The sequence below is a fragment of the Crocodylus porosus genome, unplaced genomic scaffold (genome assembly GCF_001723895.1).
Source record: "Crocodylus porosus isolate Cpor-Errol unplaced genomic scaffold, CroPor_comp1, whole genome shotgun sequence".
Taxonomy (NCBI): Eukaryota; Metazoa; Chordata; order Crocodylia; family Crocodylidae; genus Crocodylus; species Crocodylus porosus.
Genome location: NW_017728947.1, coordinates 75,731,354 through 75,753,306, shown reverse-complemented (window position 1 = coordinate 75,753,306; position 21,953 = coordinate 75,731,354). Strand labels below are relative to the sequence as shown.

The 21,953-nt window shown below is 48.8% G+C and overlaps 1 protein-coding gene across 2 annotated transcripts in view; it reads left to right on the top strand.

Annotated features, from left to right (window-relative positions):
• NEK9 (NIMA related kinase 9) overlaps positions 1–15,829 on the top strand; it is a 34,455-nt gene extending 18,626 nt beyond the window's left edge. Inside the window, exons 10-22 of one of the 2 annotated variants that reach the window (XM_019551816.1) lie at positions 1,646–1,838; positions 3,192–3,336; positions 5,570–5,770; positions 6,187–6,233; positions 7,583–7,738; positions 8,158–8,266; positions 8,973–9,134; positions 9,553–9,723; positions 9,951–10,010; positions 10,905–11,095; positions 11,864–12,028; positions 12,703–12,915; positions 13,345–15,829. In XM_019551816.1, coding sequence (XP_019407361.1) covers positions 1,646–1,838; positions 3,192–3,336; positions 5,570–5,770; positions 6,187–6,233; positions 7,583–7,738; positions 8,158–8,266; positions 8,973–9,134; positions 9,553–9,723; positions 9,951–10,010; positions 10,905–11,095; positions 11,864–12,028; positions 12,703–12,915; positions 13,345–13,464 — 1,933 coding nt within the window. In that variant the 3' untranslated portion in view covers positions 13,465–15,829. The other variant, XM_019551817.1, reaches the window with a different exon arrangement.
• Positions 15,830–21,953: the final 6,124 nt, after the last annotated feature.

The following is a 21,953-nucleotide window of genomic DNA, read 5'->3' as shown; positions in this document are numbered from 1 at the left end:
GTGCTCTTTCCTGCCAAGGCAGGGGGTCGGACTAGATGATCTACCTAGGTCCCTTCCGACTCTAGCTACTATGAAACTATGAAACTATAAACCTGGGATTGAGGATGAGTTCTGGAATCTTTTCTAATGTACATAGCAGGTGACTGTAGCAGATCATTTTTTCTGCTGGTGAATTGTTATATAGTTTGATTTTCCTTTTTTCCCCTCACAAATTAGAAAGTGCTGGGCAAGCTCTTCATGGAGCTGCATTACTTGTCATTAGAGGTGCACTGAAATATTGGTGCCATATTGGATCAGCACTGATAAAGGGAAAATTAACATTATTGGGGGTTTTTTGCCCAGTGTAGCCAATAATGTCACCAATAAATATAATATACCTTCTGGCTGGGTCCCCGGATACCATGTGCTTGTGGCCAGGAATGCAGCTGGGAGATGTAGAGAACAGCACCCTGCAATTAATTCTGTGGAGGGGAAGGGGCATGGAGGAGGGAAAGGGTGTGGTGAGTGGTGCAGATCAAGGCCTCCATGGTGAGGGAAGGAGTGGGGCAGGGGCTGAGGGTGCTGCCCAGCCAGGGCAGTGACTAGGACCTGGGGCTGGGGCAGAGAGCAGGATGGAGCTGCGGGCAGCTTGTCCAGGGGGTTGGAGTCAGGGCTGGGGAGAGGGAGGCAGCTCCCTGCTGATGCACACAACCCCTGGGTGAAGGCATGGAGGGGGCATGTGACCTCCCTCAGATTTGTGTGCAGGGTGGATGAGGGCTGGCTGCTCGCTGTGGACTCAGGGCTTTCTACTCTGCTGCCTTTGCCCCAGTGACTCTGCATCAGCTGCCTGTCCCCTGCCTGCCTGGCAGCAGTGGGAGCAGCAAGTTGAGCTCCCAGGGCAAAGGCAGCAGAGTGAAGAGCCCTGAACCCACAGCAGGCAGCTCACATCTGCCCTTGCCCTACTCGGCTCCGCTCCAATTAAAAGCTTCCACACACCACTTTTAAGCTTCAGGACACTGATCCCTGGGACAAGCTGCCCATGGCTTTGTCCTGATCCCCAGCCTCTGCCCCACTCCCTCCCCACTGTGGGAGCTTTGATCTGTCCCTTCCCTATACTCCTTCCTTCCCCCATGTCCCTTCCCCTCCACAAACTTACCTGCAGGGCACTGCTGTCTATGCTGTCCAGCTGCATTCCTGTATATCAGTTATCAAATCGGTATTGGCCAATATGGCTAGTTAATAATCAGCTATTGGTATTAGCCAAAAAAATCTTTATCAGTGCACCCCTACTTGTCACCCACAACTTATTCCTTACTCTAGTTTCCTTTTTGCTATTGTTTTTATGGAGTGATTAGTTGGTACATAGCTGTGTGTTTGCTTCTTAAATGGTTGGCTGAAACTCTAATAAAGAGAAAGAGGGAAATGAGGAATGGCAAGGTATGTGTGTGTTTGCATGATTGTTTTTGAAGCTTTTCTTTTTTGAACAAGAATTGTGTGGTTTTTTTCTAAAAGAAAAAAATGTTAATATTTGTAAAGCGCTGCAGTTCAGGCCTGGACAGACCATTCCAATTAGTCGCCACAGGGGAGCTGAAGAAAAGTTGAATACTGTTGACTATGATCATGCCTCAGTACTAAGTACTCGTATGTTCTGGGGGATTTTGTACAGATCAAGCACCATGAATGAGACTCCCATTGCAGTGGTGACTTCGCGCACTAGTGAGGTGTATGTGTGGGGGGGCGGGAAGTCAACCCCCCAGAAGCTGGATGCCATCAAAAGTGGCTGTAGTGCACGCCAGGTGTGTGCAGGCAACACTCACTTTGCCGTGGTGACCGTGGAAAAGGAGCTCTACACTTGGGTGGTAAGTGAGACAAAGGGAAGGAATGGGGGAGGCTAGGGGCAGAACAACCAGTATGGTGTCAGCATCACCATCTGTGGGTCATTCATTAGTCTGTTTGAAACATGAGAATGAGCTCAGGAGGAGGGGAGAGAGCAGAAGTGAACTCAAGAAATGAATAAAATGGGGAAATTTGTGGGCTGAGGCAGCATCTTTGGGTGTAAACTCTCAACAGGAATCTATTTACAGGCTAGGGGAGGCTTCTATTGTGGTGTTAGCTGTTGAAGTGCTGCTGATGTTGCCCAGAATTGCAGCAGACCTTTGGGGGGGGTGGAGGTAAGAAACTACTGTGAATTACTGTCCCATGCCCAGGGCCCTTTTCTTCCCTGCCCTTGATCCATAAAAGAGTGGTGGAGGTCTTCTTCCCTTAGTCCAGGGTCTATTCTGAGAGGAGATGAGTGGATGAGCCCGCTAGGGTGTAGGAGACATAAGATTCTGAGTTGTCTGCAGCGAAGGCTCCTGCCTTCACTGATAAGCTAGAATTTTGGTGAATCAGGACCTGGGGATTTTCAGCAAATTCTGTTCCATATTCTTTTTGCTTTGATATTCAGCTAAATATATTTATCCTGCACCTAAACTATAAGTGTTCATAGATTTCTGTATCAACCATGCATAACTAAATCACAGAAGCAGCCAGCAGGAAATGTTACTGTCTGGGTAGGAGAGGGTCTCTGGGGAGAGAGGCAGTTTAAGATTGTCAGACAAACGCATTCATTGAGCAAATGTGAAAAATGATAAGGGAAATAGTTTGTGGTATTGACATTTAAAATGTCATGTTTAGGTTTCAAAGTCAGCACCTCATCCAGATAAAAGGGGTTGTTCACTACTTGGAGCTATTATTAGTTTGTCTTTAGACCCTGGCAGACGTGTCACTGATGTAGCAATGTGCTACATATGCTTAAGATGCTTAAGAGTTAGAAATGTACGTAATCATCAAGAAAACAGATTCCAGACCACGGGTCTGCTGCAAGGACTGGATTCTGTGGTATGGCAGATTACTTAGGAGCTTAGCCATACAGTTGGGTAGGAATAGGAATCAGATTTCCTTTCTGATCCCTTAAGGTTATCAGCTGCTGGCTCAAAACCTGCTTGCTCCTCCTTGGTGCATGACTGTAAAGCTACCTGAGGGCTCATGTTAGCTTTTAAAGGGTGCTTGCTGTCTACAACACTGAGAGCAGCCCTTTTCCTAGGGTGGGTAAAGAACATCCTCTTGCTCTTCTCTTTTCTTTCCCACCTTGTCCTTGGTTACTCCACCGTTCCCAGTTATAACCCTTGAACTGTGGGCCTGTATGCTCACCAGGCTTCCCTGTCTTACAGAACATGCAGGGAGGCACCAAGCTACATGGCCAGCTGGGGCATGGAGACAAAGCCTCCTATCGGCAACCAAAACATGTGGAAAAGCTGCAGGGGAAGGCCATTCGCCAGGTGTCCTGTGGGGCTGATTTTACAGTCTGCATCACAGGTGAGCGATGGATGATAGGCTCTGTGGTAGAAGCAAGTCTCTACTGATGGACATGGCCCATCAGTAATAAAACTGGACACAGGGCACATACTACCCACCTCCTGTCTCTTGCTCTGATCACTAGGTATGGGGCGCATGTGTACTGATAAGTAATAAATGTTGGGGGAAGAGTGAAACAGTATGAGGCTTGTCTTGGACTATGGAGTCCAGGATAAAGTAAGATAGGGCAGGCAAAATACAGCCTGTGAGCTGGATCTGGTCTGCCAGGCCATTCTATTTGGCCCGTGGGGTCCCTAAAAAATTTAGAAAATCAATATTTATCTACTCCTGGCTGCCTGTCAAAGATGACAGGAGCCAGGGGCAGTAGGACTAAGGGGGAGGTGGCAGGACCCAGCAGCCAGGCTTGCCTGGCCCCGCCCCCTCCCCCAACCCCTGGAAGCCTCTGCCTAGCAGAGCCTTCTGGCCTGGGATTCTGGGGCTGTTCTCACCTCCCTGTGCCAGAGGGAAGTTCAAGTAAGAGTGGGGGGAAGGCAAGGGATGGCTGCAGGGATCTCCTCAGTCCTTGGGGCCAGGTCTCCTGGCTCCTGCTGGGTCTTGTGGTCTGGCTCATAGACCCCTTACAGCCCAGGCCCTGCTCTCCTGCCACCCCTCTCTGGGCCCTGCTGGCACTGGCCCTGGGATACCAGTATGGGCCTCCTGCCCAGCTGTCACTGTGCTCCGTGCACCCTCACTGTCTCTCCCCCCGCTGCCACTGCTTTCAGCGTTTCCCTGCCCACCTGCTCGCCACTCCTGCACCATGTGGCTTCCAGCTGCAGGAGCACAGGGCAAGGAGTGGGAGGAGTGGCATGTGTTTGTGTCCGTGTGTGTGTGTTTGTGTCTGTGCAATGAGGGAGGGAAGGAGAGCAATGAGGGAGGGACAGAGTGTGTGTGCATGGGTCCAGTGAGGGAGGGAAGGAGGAACAGAGTGAGTGAGTGAATCTGCATGCACAGTAAGGGAGGGAGGGACAGAGTGTGTGTGTGCAGTGAGGGAGAGAGGGACTCTGTGCGTGTGGGAGGAAAGGACAGAGTGTTTGTGCATGTGTTCTTAAGGTGAGTCTCATGCCCCACCGTATACATGAACCCACACCTCACCTTGCACAGCCATACACACAGACCCCCACACCCCATATCCACATACAGCCACATGCTCTCGCCACCCCCACACACACCCCTACAATCCCCCACATACCCATACTCCTACAGCCCCCCACAAACCTATACCCACCCCCATGTTCCCCACCCCCTCAGAATACACAAGAGTAAGACTTCACTTTAAGGTATTGTGCAATCACCTCTGTATACACTATACAAACACATATAAATCAGGACAAAAATATTTTTTGAAATCAAATTAATGAATGCTGTAGATGTTCAATTTTTTAGAACATAATTTGGTATTTTCTGGTTCCAAGACTGCAAAATCCCTTGCTGAGAGGAGTATTTTCTGGGGCAAGGGGAGGGACTTCTTATGGCAAAGGGCAGGGGTTAGAGGGAGGACTTCTGGTCACAAGATAGCAGCTAGGAGGTGGGGCATCTGTTAAGGGGCAGAGCTACCCATGGAGCCTTCAGGAGCTTGCCAAAACTTGGTAAGCATCCTTCAACCTGAAATAATAGCAGGCCCCTGAAGTAGGAGCTAGGATTGAGGTTAGCCAGCAAATTCCTGACACGTTGAATATGATAGTATTCTTTTCCTGATATGGTTTATTCCATCACCTCACTGGACTGAGAGAATGTGTGGATCATGGCATGTTTGCTGTGAGGGAGTTTGAACCTTTTGTTGCCCAGAGAAAATAACCTTGTTGACAAGAGATTCTGGAGCTGTTAGCTAACAAGTGTCCCACAGAAGTGGTACTGATTACCCAATGTGCTGGTATGGAATGGTGACTTGAACCCAAGCTGTCAGCTTGCTAGGAGTCTGAGGGCTACATCTTACTATTATAAAGACTGCAGCTCCCCCTGCCCCCTGTTTGTAATACAGAGGAGGGACAGAATTGCAGGGACTGCAGGTCCTAGCAATGCAATGATTCTTCTTAATAGGAGCAGCCAAGGTATATTTAGGCAAAGACTGTAGGGATCACTGCTTTGCATTAAAGAAGAAGCTGCAGAAAGCGGGCTTCTTTAGGCACCCATGATAGGTTAACAGGAAATCTAATACAAGCCTCTGTCTGACTTTCCCTGTTGTTTTCCCCTACAGATGAGGGCCAGGTGTATGCTTTTGGCTCAGACTATTATGGCTGCATAGGCATTGACAAGGCTTATGGCTCTGAAGTGCTGGAACCTCTGCAGCTGGACTTCTTTCTCACCAACCCTGTGGAGCAAGTGTCTTGTGGTGATAATCATGTGGCAGTCCTAACCAGAAACCGAGAAGTGTACACGTGGGGCTGCGGGGAGTATGGTATGTGCAGCTACGCTACTTCCTCGGAGCTTTGAACAAATCCCAGAGAGAGGGCCTGGATGGGTGTACGCAGCCTAACCTTTCCAGGTGGTGGCTCTGCTGCAGATGCTTGAAGCCGGAAACAGGTGGAGAGTGCCTGGGGTACCCTTGGAGCCAATAAAAACTAAATGTCTCATGAGCCCTTTTTCCCGCCCCCAAGTTATAGACTGAGAGGTGGGGACTGAGCCCTTGAGATCTGTCCCTGGCAGAACTGAAGCAATGCCCTTTGTTTGGAGGAGGTACCCTGGGGAAGGCAGCCCTGTATCCCCAGAAGTAGGGCTCCTTACCTGTAGGGGATTCTCCTGGAAGTAGGGATTCCCCTCAGTCCTGGGAACACCTTGTTTGACTATTTCTCACTACAGTTTCTGTTGATATAGGGCGCTTGGGTTTGGATTCGGAAGAGGATCACTACACTCCTCAGAAGGTAAACTTCAGCACTCTCTTCCTGGAAAACCTTTTGGGCACTGATCCAGGTCGACATGAGTCAATTTCTGAACATTTGCTGCCAAAGGCTCTCATTCCCTTGAGGCATCCCAGAATTAGGAGAATTCCCTATTCCCTTATTTGCTTTACTAATCTTTGATTCCAGGAGTCATGGCACCTCTCATTTTTCCCGAGAGAGGATGTATTATTTCCACAAAGTCTAGAAAGGGGTGCTTCTTTGCGTCACAACTTCTAGCTCCATTGCTCTAACCTTGTTACAGAGATGGCAAACGCTGATTCTGAAGAATGTTCCATAAGAGAGCAGCAACTGCAGGAACTATTGATCACTGGTAAACTCCATGCCCCAGATCTCTAGAGGAAAATTGCATCTCTCTAATCTAGAATTCTTTGGTTAATTCAGTAAAAATAAGGGGGGAAAAAAGATCAGATTGATATAATTTGTCAAAGGTTAACTGAAATTAAGCCCTCCTGAGACGAGGTGAAGTTCTGTCATGGATTAGAAACCTGATGAGAGACAGAAAACAAGGAAAGGACAAACTTACTAATATGTCTAAAGGGAAAATTAATAAGTAAAGCTATTAATAAATAGTGCTATTATTCTGTGCTGTGACTGATGTTGCTTGATATGTTTAATGATCATGACTATAGGGATGGAGAGACATGATAATTGTTAGATGACACAAAGTGATGTAGTGAGTGAATACTACAGAAGTCTGAGGACCTTCTGGTGGTTCTAACAAGGAACCAGCATATGGTCTGAGCACAGCTCAAATGTTCTGTGATTAATTCCTCACTTAGAAAAAGGTCTTGGGCCTTACTTTTACCAAAAAGATACTACATAGAATCTTGTTCTCCCCTCTCCCATGTGGCTTCCACCAGTCCAAATTCAATAAAGTATCAAAGAATTACATTAAATAGAAAAGAAGATACCAAAAGAATTAGAACTGTGTGCGCTTTGGGAGTTGGTCTTAAACTTTGAGGGTATCTAAATCACTTCCTGATAAAATAACCATGATTTCTGTTAGAAGGTTTTAGGAAGGCTGGATAGGATGCAACGAAGATCAGATGTTTAGAAGCATGGGCTTCAGGTCATAAGCCAGACTTTGACAGGAGGAGGCAACTTCCTTTGTGTGCAGTTCCTTCTATGGTGAAGTTACTTGTACCTTTATCCAAAGCATCTGTAGTGGCTGTCAAGGGCATCACCTAGACCAAATTCACTGGTGCTGTAATACAGTCTGTATTTCCTGTGGTTTAGGTATGGGGTTTAGTCGCTGGCTTTGGCTCTACAGGCATCAGGATTTGATTCCTCTGGGGTCTGCTTTCATTTAGGTGGATGTTCCAAAGACGTTGAACATCGTTTCAGTCCACTGTGGCTGTGATGGGACCTTCCTGCTCACCCAGACAGGCAAGGTCTTGGCATGTGGACTCAATGAGTTCAACAAGCTTGGCCTGAATCAGTGCACATCAGGGATCATCAACCATGATGTAAGTGCCTCTGATACCCATGTACCTTTTCCTGGGTTGTTCTGTAGATGAGGTAGCATGGATTCTCCAATTATAGCAAGCAATCCATTGCCATGAATGTACCCATCCATAAGGTTCCAGCTCACAACTCCAGGTATCAAGTAGTATGGTAAGAGGAAATCATTTTGCAGCCTCAGTGCTGCTAATGTCTTTTGTCTCACTACTGTGGTGGTAAAGCAGCATGTTACCTACATTTGGGCAGTTTATATGATAAAAAGGAAATTTCTGCCTGGTTGTGTTTTCCAGTATTTTGTAAGGGGTGGCAGGGGGAATGGAGAATGTTGTGGTCTACCCTCACCTTTGTGGACAGACCTTGTCTTGTGAGTGTGTCCCTGGTGCTTGACTCTGGGCCTAGCTGATTGTCTGGTCTCTTTCTTCAGACTTACCATGAAGTGCCCTACACCACTTCCCTTACCTTGGCTAAGCAGCTCTCCTTCTACAAGATCCGCACCATTGCCCCAGGAAAGACGCATACAGCCTCCATAGATGGTGAGCCTCACTCACAGTGCATGGGCAGCTGAAGAAGAGCTCCACTTCCCCACACTCAGAGGAGCCCATTAGAGTTGTGTTTATATGCACAGACTGGGCTGTCTGTGCACATAATGCTAGTCTATGTTCTGTGATCAAAATTAGTGAGATGGCAATTGAACTAGCCCTGTAAATTGGCTGTGTACCTTTTTAGTCCAGCTACACTGAATGCATTAGTGATACCTGAAGCTCAGGTAGTGACTGAGATGAGTACTGGCCCCTCAGTACTGAGGGTCCTAGGTTGGGTCTGTCCCCCTTACGACTGGTAGAAGAAGTTCATGCTGGAACAGGTATGTATTTCCTGGAGCAGTGATAATCAGAGGTTAGTTCAGTCATCCTAAATGGAAGAGAGCTTGGCTGTGTATGGGGTAGGATAATACCTTGGCAAGCCAAGGTTTAGCTTTATAACATGATCAGGCACCTTGGTTTTGTCCTGCTAGAGTATGTTACCCAAAGGACAGGGAGGAACCACAGCACCTGGTCAAAAGTAGCGAGCAAAGAGAACGAATTGGGCAGGGGGAGTTTCCAGGATTGAAGTAATCTACATTGGCTAATGGCACCCTCTAGCATATGTTGGTTATAGGTGGATGTTGCCAGTTCTGTGCATACGTGGCTGCTTTCTTGTTTTGGGTTCTCACTGCCAGTATGTCTTTGTTCCTTCTCTCAGAACGGGGCCGTCTTCTGACCTTTGGCTCCAACAAGTGTGGACAGCTTGGTGTCGGTGACTACAAAAAGCATCTGGGAATTAACTTGCTGGGAGGCCCCCTTGGGGGTAAGCAGGTGATCCGAGTTTCCTGTGGAGACGAGTTCACCATAGCTGCTACTGATGGTGAGTGAGCATTTCTGAGGGTCCAGTAGAAGTGTCTGCTGGTTAGTCAAGAGACTTGCAGCATATTTAGTGTTGAGAGTGGTTGGTTTATCATTTGCCACTTGGAACAGCACTGAAGACAGGAAAGGGCAGTCCTCCAGATTTAGTGTCACTGGAGCAGAGTAGTACAAAGTTTTCACTGCTGCTGTCTTTAGAGCCACCAAGTACCACTGGAGATTCACCTGGTAGACTTGACTACACACATTTAGCTTTCCATTGGCAAGCTTAGGCAGGTAAGCTATTTGCTATGCCCGCTTTGAGGCAGTAATTATGGGAGAAGAGGTGGAAGTCTCTGTAATGAGCTTGGTATATAAGGGCCCCCCTGTGGGGAAATGAGGTATCTGAGGTCAGGCTGATTATTGCATTCCTTTTTCCACAGATAACCATATCTTTGCCTGGGGTAATGGTGGAAATGGGCGTCTGGCAATGACACCAGCGGAGAGACCTCATGGCTCAGATATTTGTACCTCGTGGCCTCGACCCATCTTTGGATCCCTGCATCATGTCCCAGACCTGTCCTGCCGGGGCTGGCACACCATCATCATAGTTGGTGAGTGTGATTTATAGGATATTTCTTAACACGGTAGGCAGTGTTCCGAGGCGGTGGTTCAGTAGGGTTTCCCTAACATGGGCTACAGTGGAGATGTCAGGATTGTTTTTGAGGAACTTTTCAGTGAGCCCATGTCAGTCCTGGTGTTGGAACCCTATTTTGGTTTGTACCAACTTCTACAGTTTCTCTAGACCCCTAAACTAAGGGGCTGTTCTTTCTCTCCACAGAAAAGGTGTTGAATTCTAAAACTATCCGATCCAACAGCAGTGGTTTGTCCATCGGTACTGGTGAGTAGCCATCCCTGAAAGTTGCATAGGTTGTTTGAACGCTGGAGTTGCTGGGTAGCAGCAATCTGAGACCATTTTGGAAAGTTGTAGGCTTGGGCAGTGGCCCTGTCAAAGGGATATCACTATGCAGTCATTTCCCATCCCACCCTCACTGCTTTCTCTCTGCATGGGGAGGGGGCTGGTTTGTCCCTTTTAGTGTGAGGAATTGGCTGATAGTTCGGGACCTTCTTAATTCATGGATTTCATGGTTTCTGCAAGATCCAGGCTTGTCCATGAAATCAACAAAAAAACCCCAACAACTTAATAAAGGTAAAATGCTGGCTCCCCCGTGGGAGCCTAGCTAGCAGTCCTCACTGATGGGAGGGGAAGGTACCAGCTGCCGGGGTGGCACAAGGAGCAGCAGAAAAGATGGCTACTTCCCCCTGTCCTTTCTCCTAATTAATACTAGAGATGCAGGAAGGGCAATCATCAATCAAGGTAGCAGCCTGCCCCCCAGGCCCCTCTGCCAATCAGCGTTGAGAGATGGGGCCACTATGAAAAGAAAAATTTATGACATGATCAACCCATGAAAACTGATAAGTCCCTGACCCACCCCCTGTGATTTAGGTAGACCCTGCTGATGGTTCTCTCCACAGCATGGAAGCACCTCTTAGAAACACCATGATGTGTTTCATGATGTACCCCAGTGTGATGCATGCTGCTTGTGTAGCTGCCAGCAGAACTCTTCTTGCAAGCCAAAGCAGGTTCTAGCCCGGATAAAATCCATGGAACTATGAGGACTGAAACTAGTGTAGCTGAAACTCCTGAGGAACAGGAGTCTGGCAGCAGCTATGCTCCCTGATCTGGAAGGGAAAGTGAATTGTGTGCAGTGGTTGCTTTTTTCTTGTCTGCTAGTGGCTCAGAGCTGCACAACAGGTGGAGGAGAGGAGGAGGAGAATGAACGGGAATCTGAGACACCTGATCCAAGCGGAGGCTTCCGAGGAACCATGGAAGCAGATCGTGGAATGGGAGGCTGGATCAGTGCCACCGAGGCTATGGGAAGGAGCAGTGCTGGCAGCAGCTCTTGCCCTGGCTGGCTACGCAAGGTAAAACTGCCTCACAGAGTTCTTTAAAATCCTAGGGTTTGAGGTCAAAGTTTGAAAGAAGAACAAGCTGCCGCTCCTTCTCCAAAGGGTCCAGGTCAGAGAGGCTAGCCTCGGAAGTCTCCACAGCCTCTGTTCTGTCGCACCATATAGCACAGGAAACACCCTCATCACCAGACTGACTTTCTCTGCCCTCTGTGTTCTGAGGTGGTGGCTGAAATGCTCTTGCAGGTGGGATCTGCCAGCCAGCTACCCCACACAACATGCTGAGGGATTCACCCCAAAGGATGACATGTCTGGGAGCCTACCACAGTTCCAAGCTTCTGTCCAGTTCAGAGGGTCTTCCCATAGGGTTACTTCAAACAATAGGATGTGCTGTGTGAGGAACCCTTATGTCAGTTGTTTTCAACCTTTTTAGACTCAGGAATGCCTCAGAAAATGCTGGGTGAGCTTTCACTCACTTTTTGACCGTGGAAAAATAATACAGCCAGTCTTCTATTGCGAAGAATTCAGACACAGCAAGTCAGAATGATTTTGACACTATGGGTTCCTGTCTGAAATATGTAGATTTATCTTGTGAATCATATGTAGATGTTTGCACACCTACCAGTGCTAATGTTGCATGACAGTCATACAGGGCACCCTGGTTGAGAACTTAAGCCATAGTCTTTTTCCACCACGAGAGGGTGCCGGTGTGCTAGCTGAAAGTTACAGGTTGCTGAGGGAAGTGAGACAGACCTGACACTACCCTGTTTTTTCCTCTGTGTCCAGGAGCTGGAAAATGCTGAGTTCATCCCTATGCCCGACAGCCCCTTTCCTCTGAGCACAGCTTCTTCAGAGCCAGAAAAGGAGATGTTCCCCTACCAGGAACTGCAGGGACTCAAAGTGGCCTCTGATGTGTCTACCGAACTCAGCAAGCCCAAGACAGAGGGCTGGGTAAACATCCACCTCTAGACCATGCCTCCCTTAATGAGTGACAGTGAACCAAGGGGCCATCAGTGGCAACCTTAAGAGTTTAGAGGGAAGGTGAAGAAAGAGCTGTGGTTAGGCTAGGTAATGATTGGATAAAAGAGGTAACAGGTGGTTGAAATTCAGATGGTGCTAAATTTGGAGGGACCTGCAAACACTAGTGAAGGAGAGAAGGGAATGTAGGCACTTGGACTGGAAATGAAATCCATTGTGGGGACATAGACCGTCCAGACATCCATGGAGGAGAGACCAGGTAAGCAGGAACATGTGAGCTGGAGAGGGAAGAGTGAGGAGGGTAGTGAGTTCTACAGGAGTTCCTCCAGGAGAACCTGTCCCTAACACACTGCTAATGACAGTTTCTGCTTCTGGGAAATGGGGTTGGGCAAACACAGACTTCAAATGGTTGGGAGGTGAGGCCAGCAGCTGAGAAGAGGGAAAGTAAAAAAGGTCATGTTCCAGGCTGAGATTGGGAGTTGGCAATGAGTAGGGTAAGTCTGCTGGCTTGCTGCCTGAGGCTTTAGGATCCTGGCCTCAGCTGTGGTGCCATCTTCAGTCCCTCATTGTGGCACAGGCAGGCATTGGAATAAGGTTTCATACACTTCAGGCAGATGCAGGCTCATCTCCTTTCTCTGTTTCTGTAGCCCACCCACGCTGAACCAGGCCTGCCCTGTGATAGAGTGAAGGCAGCAACTTCAGTTGCGGGTTGCATGTGCAGCACGCTGCAGGCTGAGGTGAAGCGGCTGCAGAGCTTGGTGTTGCAGTGTCTGACAGAGCAGCAGAAGTTGCAGCAGGAAACTGTTCGTCTTAGTGCCCAGCTCCAGCTGTTCTGCAAGGGGACAGAGGGAATGCAGCAGGTGAGAACACTCCTTAGGCTCAGGCAGTCAGACTGCTGCTTCAGGCTGAGGGCCCTTGTGGTTCTTGGTAGGTAGGAGGGGACAGAGCTCTGATACAAGATCTATTTAGGCTCTGGAGGTTGGGAAGGGGAAGGAGCTCTGAAACCAGTCTGAAGTCATCAGGTTGTCCGGCAGAGCCAAAGGTTGTGGGGTTAAGATATCTTGTACCTGTCAGTCTCAGCTGACATGCAGCTACTCTGCCAATAATCTAGCTGTAATAAAGCCAGGCTGTTGAGTCTCTGGGGCACCTGATTTCTGTGGGTGAGGAGGAGTGGGTAGTTCCTGGCAGCATGCCCAGCTTGGGACTGTTATAGTTAGAGTATTTGTGTCTTGTGTGGCCATTAGCTGAACTGTGGTGGGGGTTACTGACGAGTTTTGTCTGGACATCAGGAGGCTCATTCCAAAGGAACACAGACAGCCAAGGAAGAGATGGAAGTGGATCCGAAACCCGACTTAGATTCAGATTCCTGGTGTCTTCTGGGAACGGACTCGTGCCGCTCCAGCCTCTAGTCTCCCAAGCCCACTGGGTCCATCCAACTTCACAGCACACTAACTGAATGCAGAGAGCAGCTTTCCTGGCTTCAGGTCACTCGCAGATAAGGAGTGAGGCCAGAGGCTCCAGAGCAGCACCCATGTATGTTCGGAGGGGAGGCACCTCCTTTAGATATGAACTAGGAGTGAGTTTTCAGAGGGGCAGGGCCCTGAGCTCCAGGCCACAGCCAGCTCAGTGATCCAAGGCGGCGGCAGCAGCTCCTTTCTGTACCTCATCTGTCAGTCCTACCCGTGAGGCAAGATGGCCCCATCATGGCAATGGCTCCAATAGCAGCTTGTTGCCCTTTCATTGTTTCACTGCTTCCTGGGAGTTGCCTTTGGGACCCCAGCATTTATCACTGTACCTCTAGATGAGAGAAGGAGAGCCACTGTGTACTGAATGCCAATGCTAATCTCCGTGGCTTTAGAGGAGTGAGGAACTCCAAGACCCCCAGCCACTTTGACCTGGGGCAGAGCCCCAGCCTGTGGGGGCAGCTCATCTCTGCTGAGGGGCAGAGGGAGCACTGGATGCATCTCACTCTGGATCCAGTGGAGATCTCCTCAGCGGGAGATGGTGGCAGATAGCATGTCCCTAGCTTGAGTTGAAGCTTCTGGCCATGCAGCTGTGTCCTGACCTGTACAGATGGGGTCAAAGGCTTTGTGCTAAGAGCCTAGCACTCACCAGTGCTTCCCCCTCCAGGCAGAGAATTGAAGCAGGTGTTATTTCCAGCTGTAGCAGAGGGAACAGTCTGAGATGGAGTTTCTGGTTCTCCATTTCTTACTAGCTGCTTCATAACCCCATACAGAGTTATCTATATCTCAGACTGAGGCATGTATTCATTGCTTCATCTGTTGAGCTTGTTTGGGGTGCCAGAGCTCCTTTTACTGGCAAGTTTCTCAGAACAAGCCTGTAGCTGCCCCTGCTTAGTCTCTGCTCTGCTCTGCTCAGCCACCACCATAGCCAGTCTCTGTGCTGTGGTGGAAATAGTCAGTATTTCTTTTTTTTCCAGTGTTTCAGTGAAGCTGGGCGCAAGTTCCCCCTCAGAATGGGTCTTGAATGCTGTTTATACAGACAAGAGCATTCCCTGTGGTCTTGGTTCTGAGTGTGCCCCTTCTCTAGCAGCCCTGGTTTTGTTCTCCATGGGGATGTGGAGTTAAGAAGAGGCAGTGGTCTGCCACTCTGGGGTTTCCCTTTCCCAGATTGTTTAGCAAATTGCTTTGGAGTGAGCCTTTGTGGTGGGAGGGGCCTCGATGGGGTACCTACTCCTTTCCCCTGCCTTAGGATAGGGCATCCAGGGAGCACAGGTCTCTCCTGTCATTGGTGGGGGAAGGCTGTGCTTCCATTATCTCCCAAACCATCCTGGTCACTGGGGTGGCTAGTATTGCCTTGAATCTTTTAGCAAGGGCTATTCTACCACCTCCCTTAGCCTCTTCCTTTTCTGTAATCTTGTTCTTGGGTGCTAAAGTTTTCCTGATGGTTACTCTCTATCCAGGGATGGATGCCAAAGCATTCTGTTTCTTTGGGCCTTCTCTGGGGCCTAACCCATCTCAAAGCTGAATCAGCCTTTACCATGCAGTATCCTGGGAAGTTATGTACCAACTTTTCAATCCTGATTGCTGTAGGGAGGGTAGGAGAGAGGTGGCCTGAGGAAGTCCCACATGCCAGGACTCCTAGGGTCACTGTGTTGCTTAGTTGCTCATGTGACTGCCCTCCCTTCTCCCTGTGCATTGGAGCCAGGATTCTGATGTTGCTGATGTTGGGAGAGGAAGGAACATACTATGCTGCAGCAGTGGCTTTGAGAAGGAGTGAAGAGCTGAGGCTGAGCCATGTCTGATTAGCAAGCACTGAGCTGATGGGAATTGCTGCCCTGCAGCACACTGCTATCCTCATTTCTCAGTGCTCTGCAGCTGGGAAATTAGGAGCACAGACTGGATTTCCCTTGGATCTAATGGAGGGTTTGGTCCCCAGCAGGGGGTGGCCTGTGCTCCATGATGTCACATGTGCCTTAGAAGATTCATGCTAGCCAAGCTGTGCCTGTTACAGACCACAGATTTCACCAGCCAGCTATGCAATCAAAACAAGTTTTAACCCAGCACCACGTCTGGGGCAGGGAAGTGAAGGGCAAGTGGGCAGAAGTGCCTTTGAACAGTTTCAAAACTGTTTTCCTCCCCTTCTTGCAGTGCTAGCTCCATTTGTCAGTCTCCTGCTAGTATTGCTATTGAGTTATTGTAGTGGAATACACCTGCTCTGACACTCTGGCTGAAGAACTGGGTTGTCATTGTCTTTGAAAGGTTAAAGGGTGGAGTGGTTTGGAGTTTCTGTTTAAATAAATGTTTAAACTCATTTTTCTGTGTCCTGACTCTGCCAGAAAGTTGGAGGGGAGGGGACAGGGGTGGAGGGAAAGGAAGGGAATGTATTAAAGCATCAGTTAGATGCAGGTTCCTCTCCAGGTGGTCTTTCAAACTGTCCCTGTTGAGAGGAGGAAGACGACAAGATGGCAGATACTCATGTTTGGGGTGGGTTTGCAGAACTTCATTAAAAGAGGCTGTTCACTGGAGTTGTTTCTTGATTCTCATTTTCTGATGAAGATGTTTGTACAATATGGGGAATATATAGTAGGAAGCACTGGGCTCAAAAAGGACAAGAACTGTTACTTAGAAGAGCCTGCAGTAGTGTTCAAGCCTGTGGAGACAGCCTGGTCTCATGGGCACCTGCTCAACAGCTCTAACACTGTTACCAGTTGATTCCCTTTCTGGGTTTAATCAGATGTCTCTGGAATCCCCTAGGCGCAGGACAGCATGTGTTTGGGTTTTTTTGTTTTTCTCTTTTAGTTTCTTGCTTATGAGAGTGACAAACAGTGATGTCTGCCTGAGAGGTGTCTGCTCTGACCTTCCTAGTGATTCAAGTTGGCTTCAGACTAGCTGACTGGGGAATATGTACACTGCGGTCACTTGTGTGACTAATGTAGTCCTGAACTAGTGTTTCTAAACAACCTGAACCAAGAACTCATCAATAGGATGAAGGTGACAAGCCAATTACTACTGCTGTAATTCCATCAACTCCAGTGGGGTTCACCCAGCAGACCAACAGCCTGCAATTTAAATGTCCCTTTTGACTTTTTGGCCTGATCATTATGCGAGCGGAAGCTTTTATTAGATATTTATCCCATGATCCCAGCGCGGAAGCCCCATTATCCCTACACTCTTGCCATAGCCACCAGTTTCCTCCCTCTGACTTGGTTGCAATTAGGGGTCATCAGTAAAAACACCTTTGGTACATTGAGAGAGAACAGGGTACAAGATAAATTAACTTAATTAAAAAATTCACAGGGGCCTTGGGCTGCTCCTGTGATGGCCCAAGGGTGTGGGACTTTGCCTACTTTTGTTCAGGGCAGATTTTCTGCTTCTCTTGGGAGACTTCTACCTGTCAGAGGCGAGAGTGATTTCTTGTATCCAGCTCTTGATTAATCCGGTTTAATCTGGCCCACGTTTACCTTCTCCAGGCTGCGCTGAGTTGGAAAATTTGCTGGGGTTTAATTTTCCTACCATGTCTTCCTTGTTCTTCCGGTCCATGCTCGGATTGTGTGCCCTCCATTAGCACTGACTCTGGTTCTTGCACAAGAATGCAGGGGCAGAGGGAAGATATTGCCTTGCCTGGCTGCTCTCCAGGCATATATGGAGATGGGGAAGAACCTTGAAAGTGTGTGAGTTTTAAGTATCTCAGGGTTCCCTAACTTAATAGATTTCATAGACATTAGGGCTGGAAGGGACCCTGTGAAATCATCAGGTTCAGCCCCCTGCCCACGGGGCAGGAAGTCAGCTGGGGTCAGATTGACCCAGCTAGATAAGCATCCAAGTGTTTCTTAAAGGTATCCAGAGTAGGTGCTTGCACCACTTCTGGGGGGAGTCTATTCCAGATCGGAGACTCGGATGATAAAGAAGTTTTTCCTTATGTCCAGTCTAAAACAGTCTTCCAGCAGTTTTGTCTTCGCTTGAGGTGCCCTGGTGAATAGACGTTCTCCCAGTTCCTGATGCACACACCTTACATACTTACCGGCTGCCACTAAGTCACCCCTGAGCCTTCGCTTCTCCAGGCTGAAGAGTCCCATGCCTCTCAGCCTCTCCTCATAAGGCCTCAACTTCTGAGCAGCTGGAAGCCAACCACCACATGGGCTCCAGACCTGAGAGTCGCTCCCTGCCACATGGGCAGCTCATTCCAAGGAGTGGAGGCAGGAAGTGGAAACCAGAGGAAGGAGGGGGAGCCCAGAGATTCCTGGTGGCTGCAGCAGCACAAACCATGGGGGAATGGGAGCCAGGCAGGAACTTGTAGATGGCATGTTAACCCTTGAAGATTAGATAAAGTTTATGGGGCATAGGTTGGACAACCCTGGACTATGTGATTAAATTATTTAATGTTGGTCCTCGATCACCTGAAGGCTCTGGCCCAGCTCTGGGAATCTTATCAGTCCCAGGGGATGCTCAACCATGTGCATGTTGGCTGAAAAACTCTCCTCCAAACATCAGTATGTGCCTACTGGTGCTTGGCTCCCCTGCCTCCTTTCTGCTCTAAGCAACTGTTGCCAGAGCAGCAGTGAAGGGGTTTCCCCTCCCACCCTACTCTGGTACGGATGCAGTCAGGTAAACCATGTCAACCTGAGGTCTGTTTTTTAAAAACAACATTACCGATCCTCAGCCCAAGAAAGAGGCCCAGGATTTTCTAGAATTCCAGCACAAATGATCTGAAACCTTTGTTTGGCATAAGGCAGGAGCATGAGATGAGTCTGCCTGCTCTACTTTTGGTCCTGAAAGTGAATGGGACTAGGTAGCTGGGGGAGAGAGATGGGTCTGTATGAGCTGGCATGGAATTTATTTACATTATTTTCTAAATCAACAGTGTAAACTTGGCTGCTTATTGCCCTCTGAGAGGAAACTACCTTCCCTAGCTTTGCCAACCAACTGTATTACTGGTATTGTATTACCATCCAAGGTGGAAATGGGGACCTGCGCTCACCCCCAGCCCTTATCCCGTAGCCAGGTGCCAGTATCTATAGGTGGATAGGGCAATAGGTACCTTCAAGAGAACTGCTGGCAGTTACTTTCCTCAGCACAAGTATGATGCTAACACTGTGTCATGGGTGACTACAGGGCTCTGGGGGCCAGGCTTAGGGAGACGGGCGCAGGTGGTCTTTTCCTCCATCCTGGTCAGAGGTTGCAGTAGGCATCACTATGCTTGCATCAGAGAAGTCAACCTGCAGCTCAGGAGTTGGTGCCATTGTGCAGGATTTGGCTTCCTGGACCACAACCCACACTTCCTGGCAAGGGACTTCCTGGGACGCAATGGACTTCACCTTTCAGCAAAAGGTAAAAAGTCTTTTTTCCAACAGGTTGGCTGATCTCCTACGTCGGGCTTTAAACTAGCTCAGATGGGGGGCGGGGAGGCAGAAGAAGAACATCAGGAACCTGCAATCCATGGGATGTCCAGTACAGCATGGGTAAGCAATGAGCAGGTAAGCAATAAGGGGCCCATTGGGCATCAGAGCTGGAGGACAACAAAGGTGCCAGTCACAGGGCTCGAGTGCTTATACACTAATGCTAGGAGCATGGGGAACAAGCAGGATGAACTAGCACTCCTGCTTGCAGAAAACACTTATGACTTAGTGGAGTTAACAGAAACCTGATAGGACTCTACCCATGACTGGGCAGTATACATTGAGGGCTATAAGCTGTACAGAAAGGATAGTGTAGGGAGGAGAGGGGGACGGGTTGCGCTCTATGTCAAGGAGCGTTATACATCTACCCTTATCAAAATGGAATTGGAGGAGGAAAAAGTAGAAGGATTGTGAGTTAGGATATATGGAGGTCAAGGGGAAAGGGATTTGGTGGTAGGGGTCTGCTACAGACCCCCACACCAAGGTGAAGAACTAGATTTGGAACTCCTGAGACAGCTCTCAGAGACCATAAAGACAAGGGAAGCGGTAGTCATGGGGGACCTAAACTACCCTGACATCTGCTGGGAGACGCAGACAGCAAATTCCCACCATTCACACAAGTTCCTATCCTGTGTGCAGGACCTCCACCTGATGCAGGAGGTACATGGTCCCACTAGGGGGAATGCCTTACTGGACCTGGTACTGGCAACAGGGGATGACATGGTTGGGGACCTACAGATCAGTGGTCACCTGGGTGACAGTGATCACCAAATAACAGAATTCACTGTAAGGCGTAGAGTGGAAAAGGTAACTAGTAGGGTGGAAGTGCTAGACTTCAGAAAGGCTGACTTCAGTGAGCTCAGGCATTTAGTCAATAACAGACTGCAGGGTAAGAGATTTGGTGAGATGGGACCCCAGGAAGGGCAGCTGTGCCTTAAGGAAGCGATCCTTTGGGCACAGAGGGAGACGATCCTGATGCAGGGGGAAAGGGGCCAAGAGGCTTCCTTGGCTAACCAGAGAAATCCAAAGCGGCCTAAGGGCAAAAAGGGGGGCATATAAGCAGTGGAAACAGGGAGAAATTGCTGAAGAGGAGTATGCCTCCTCAGCACACAGTTGTAGGGAGGCAGTTAGAAAGGCCAAAAGTTACCATGGAGCTGAGGATGGCAACCCAAGTTAAGGATAACAAAAAATTGTTTTTCAGATCTATAGGGAGTAAAAGGAAGGCCCAGGGTGGTATAGGACCACTACTGAATAGGCAAAAGCAACTGGTGACAGGCAGGGGGGACAAGGCTGAACTCAATGAGTTCTTTACCCCAGTGTTCCTAAACAAGGGGCAAGACAAGTCTCACAATGGGATGGTAGAGAGACAACAGCAGGGCGCCAGACCACCAAGCATTGACCCTGAGATAGTCCTTCCAAGCGACTCTGCACTGGATGCGTTTAAGTCAGCAGGCCTGGATGAGCTCCATCTGAGGGTACTGAAGGTGCTGGCTGATGTCATTGCACAGCCACTGGCAAGAATATTTGAGCACTCATGATGCATGGGCCAAGTCCCAGAGGACTGGAAAAGGGCCAGTGTGGTCCCTATTTTCAAGAAGGGGAGGAAGGAGGATCCAGGCAACTACAGGCCAGTAAATCTCACCTCCATCCTTGGTAAAGTCTTTGAACAGATTATTAAGGCTCATATATGTGAAAGCCCAGCAGGAAAAATTATGCTGAGGGGAAACCACCACAGGTTCATACCAGGTAGATCATGCCTGACTAATATAGTCCCTTTTTATGATATTACAAAACACCTGGATGCAGGCATATATCGTTTACTTAGACTTCAGGAAGGCCTTTGATACGGTATCCCACCCCATGCTGGTGAACAAGTTAAGAGGCTGACTTGGATGATTACACAGTCCAGTGGGTGGCAAGTTGGCTACAGGGTCGTACCCAGAGAGTGGTGGTGGACAGGTCAGTATCAACCTGGAAGGACATGGGCAGTGGGGTCCTGCAGAGCTCAGTCTTTGGACCGATACTCTTCAACATATTCATCAGTGACTTAAACAAGGAAGTGAAGTGTACTCTGTCCAAATTTGCGGGTGATACAAAACAGTGAGGAGAAGTGGACACACTGGAGGGCAGGGAACAACTACAGGCAGACCTGGACAGGTTGGACAAATGGGCAGAAAACTATAGAATGCAATTTAATGAGAAATGCAAAGTGCTGCACCTAGGGAGGAAAAATGTCCAGCACACCTACTGCCTAGGAAATTACCTGCTCGGCAGCATGGAAGCAGAAAGGGATCTCGGAGTCCTAGTGGACTCCAAGATGAACATGAGTTATCAGTGTGACAAAGTCATCAGCAAAGCTAACTGCACTTTATCATGCATCAGCAGAGCATGGCAAACAAAACCAAGGAGGTGATACTTCCCCTCTATTGGGCACTGGTCAAACTACAGTTGGAATATTGTGTCCAGTTTTGGGCACCACAGTTTAAGAGAGATGTGGATAACCTGGAGAGGGTCCAGAGAAGGGCTACTCATATGGCTAAGGGCTTGCAGGCCAAGCCCTACAAGGAGAGACTAGGGCACCTGGATCTCTTCAGCCTCCGCAAGAGAAGGCTGTGGCTGCTTATAAATTCATCATGGGGGCGCAGAAGGGAATTGGTGAGGCTCTACTCACCAAGGCGCCCCTGGGGGTCACAAGAAATAATGGCCATAAGCTAGCAGAGAGCAGATTTAAACTGGACACAAGGAAGAACTTCTTCACAGTTAGAATGGCCAAAATCTGGAATGGGCTCCCAAGGGAGGTGGTGCTCTCCCCTACCCTGAGGGTCTTTAAGAGGAGGCATCTGGCTGGGGTCATCTGAACCCAGCACACTTTCCTGCCTATGCAGGGGGTCGGACTCGATAATCTATTGAGGTCCCTTCCGACCCTAACATCTATGAATCTGTGAATTTCAGTTGGCCCTCCTCAGACCTGGGACATCCTCTGTGGCAGGCCTGACGTGGATTATGAGGGAGCTTAGTAGCCTCTGTGTGTGACCTGCT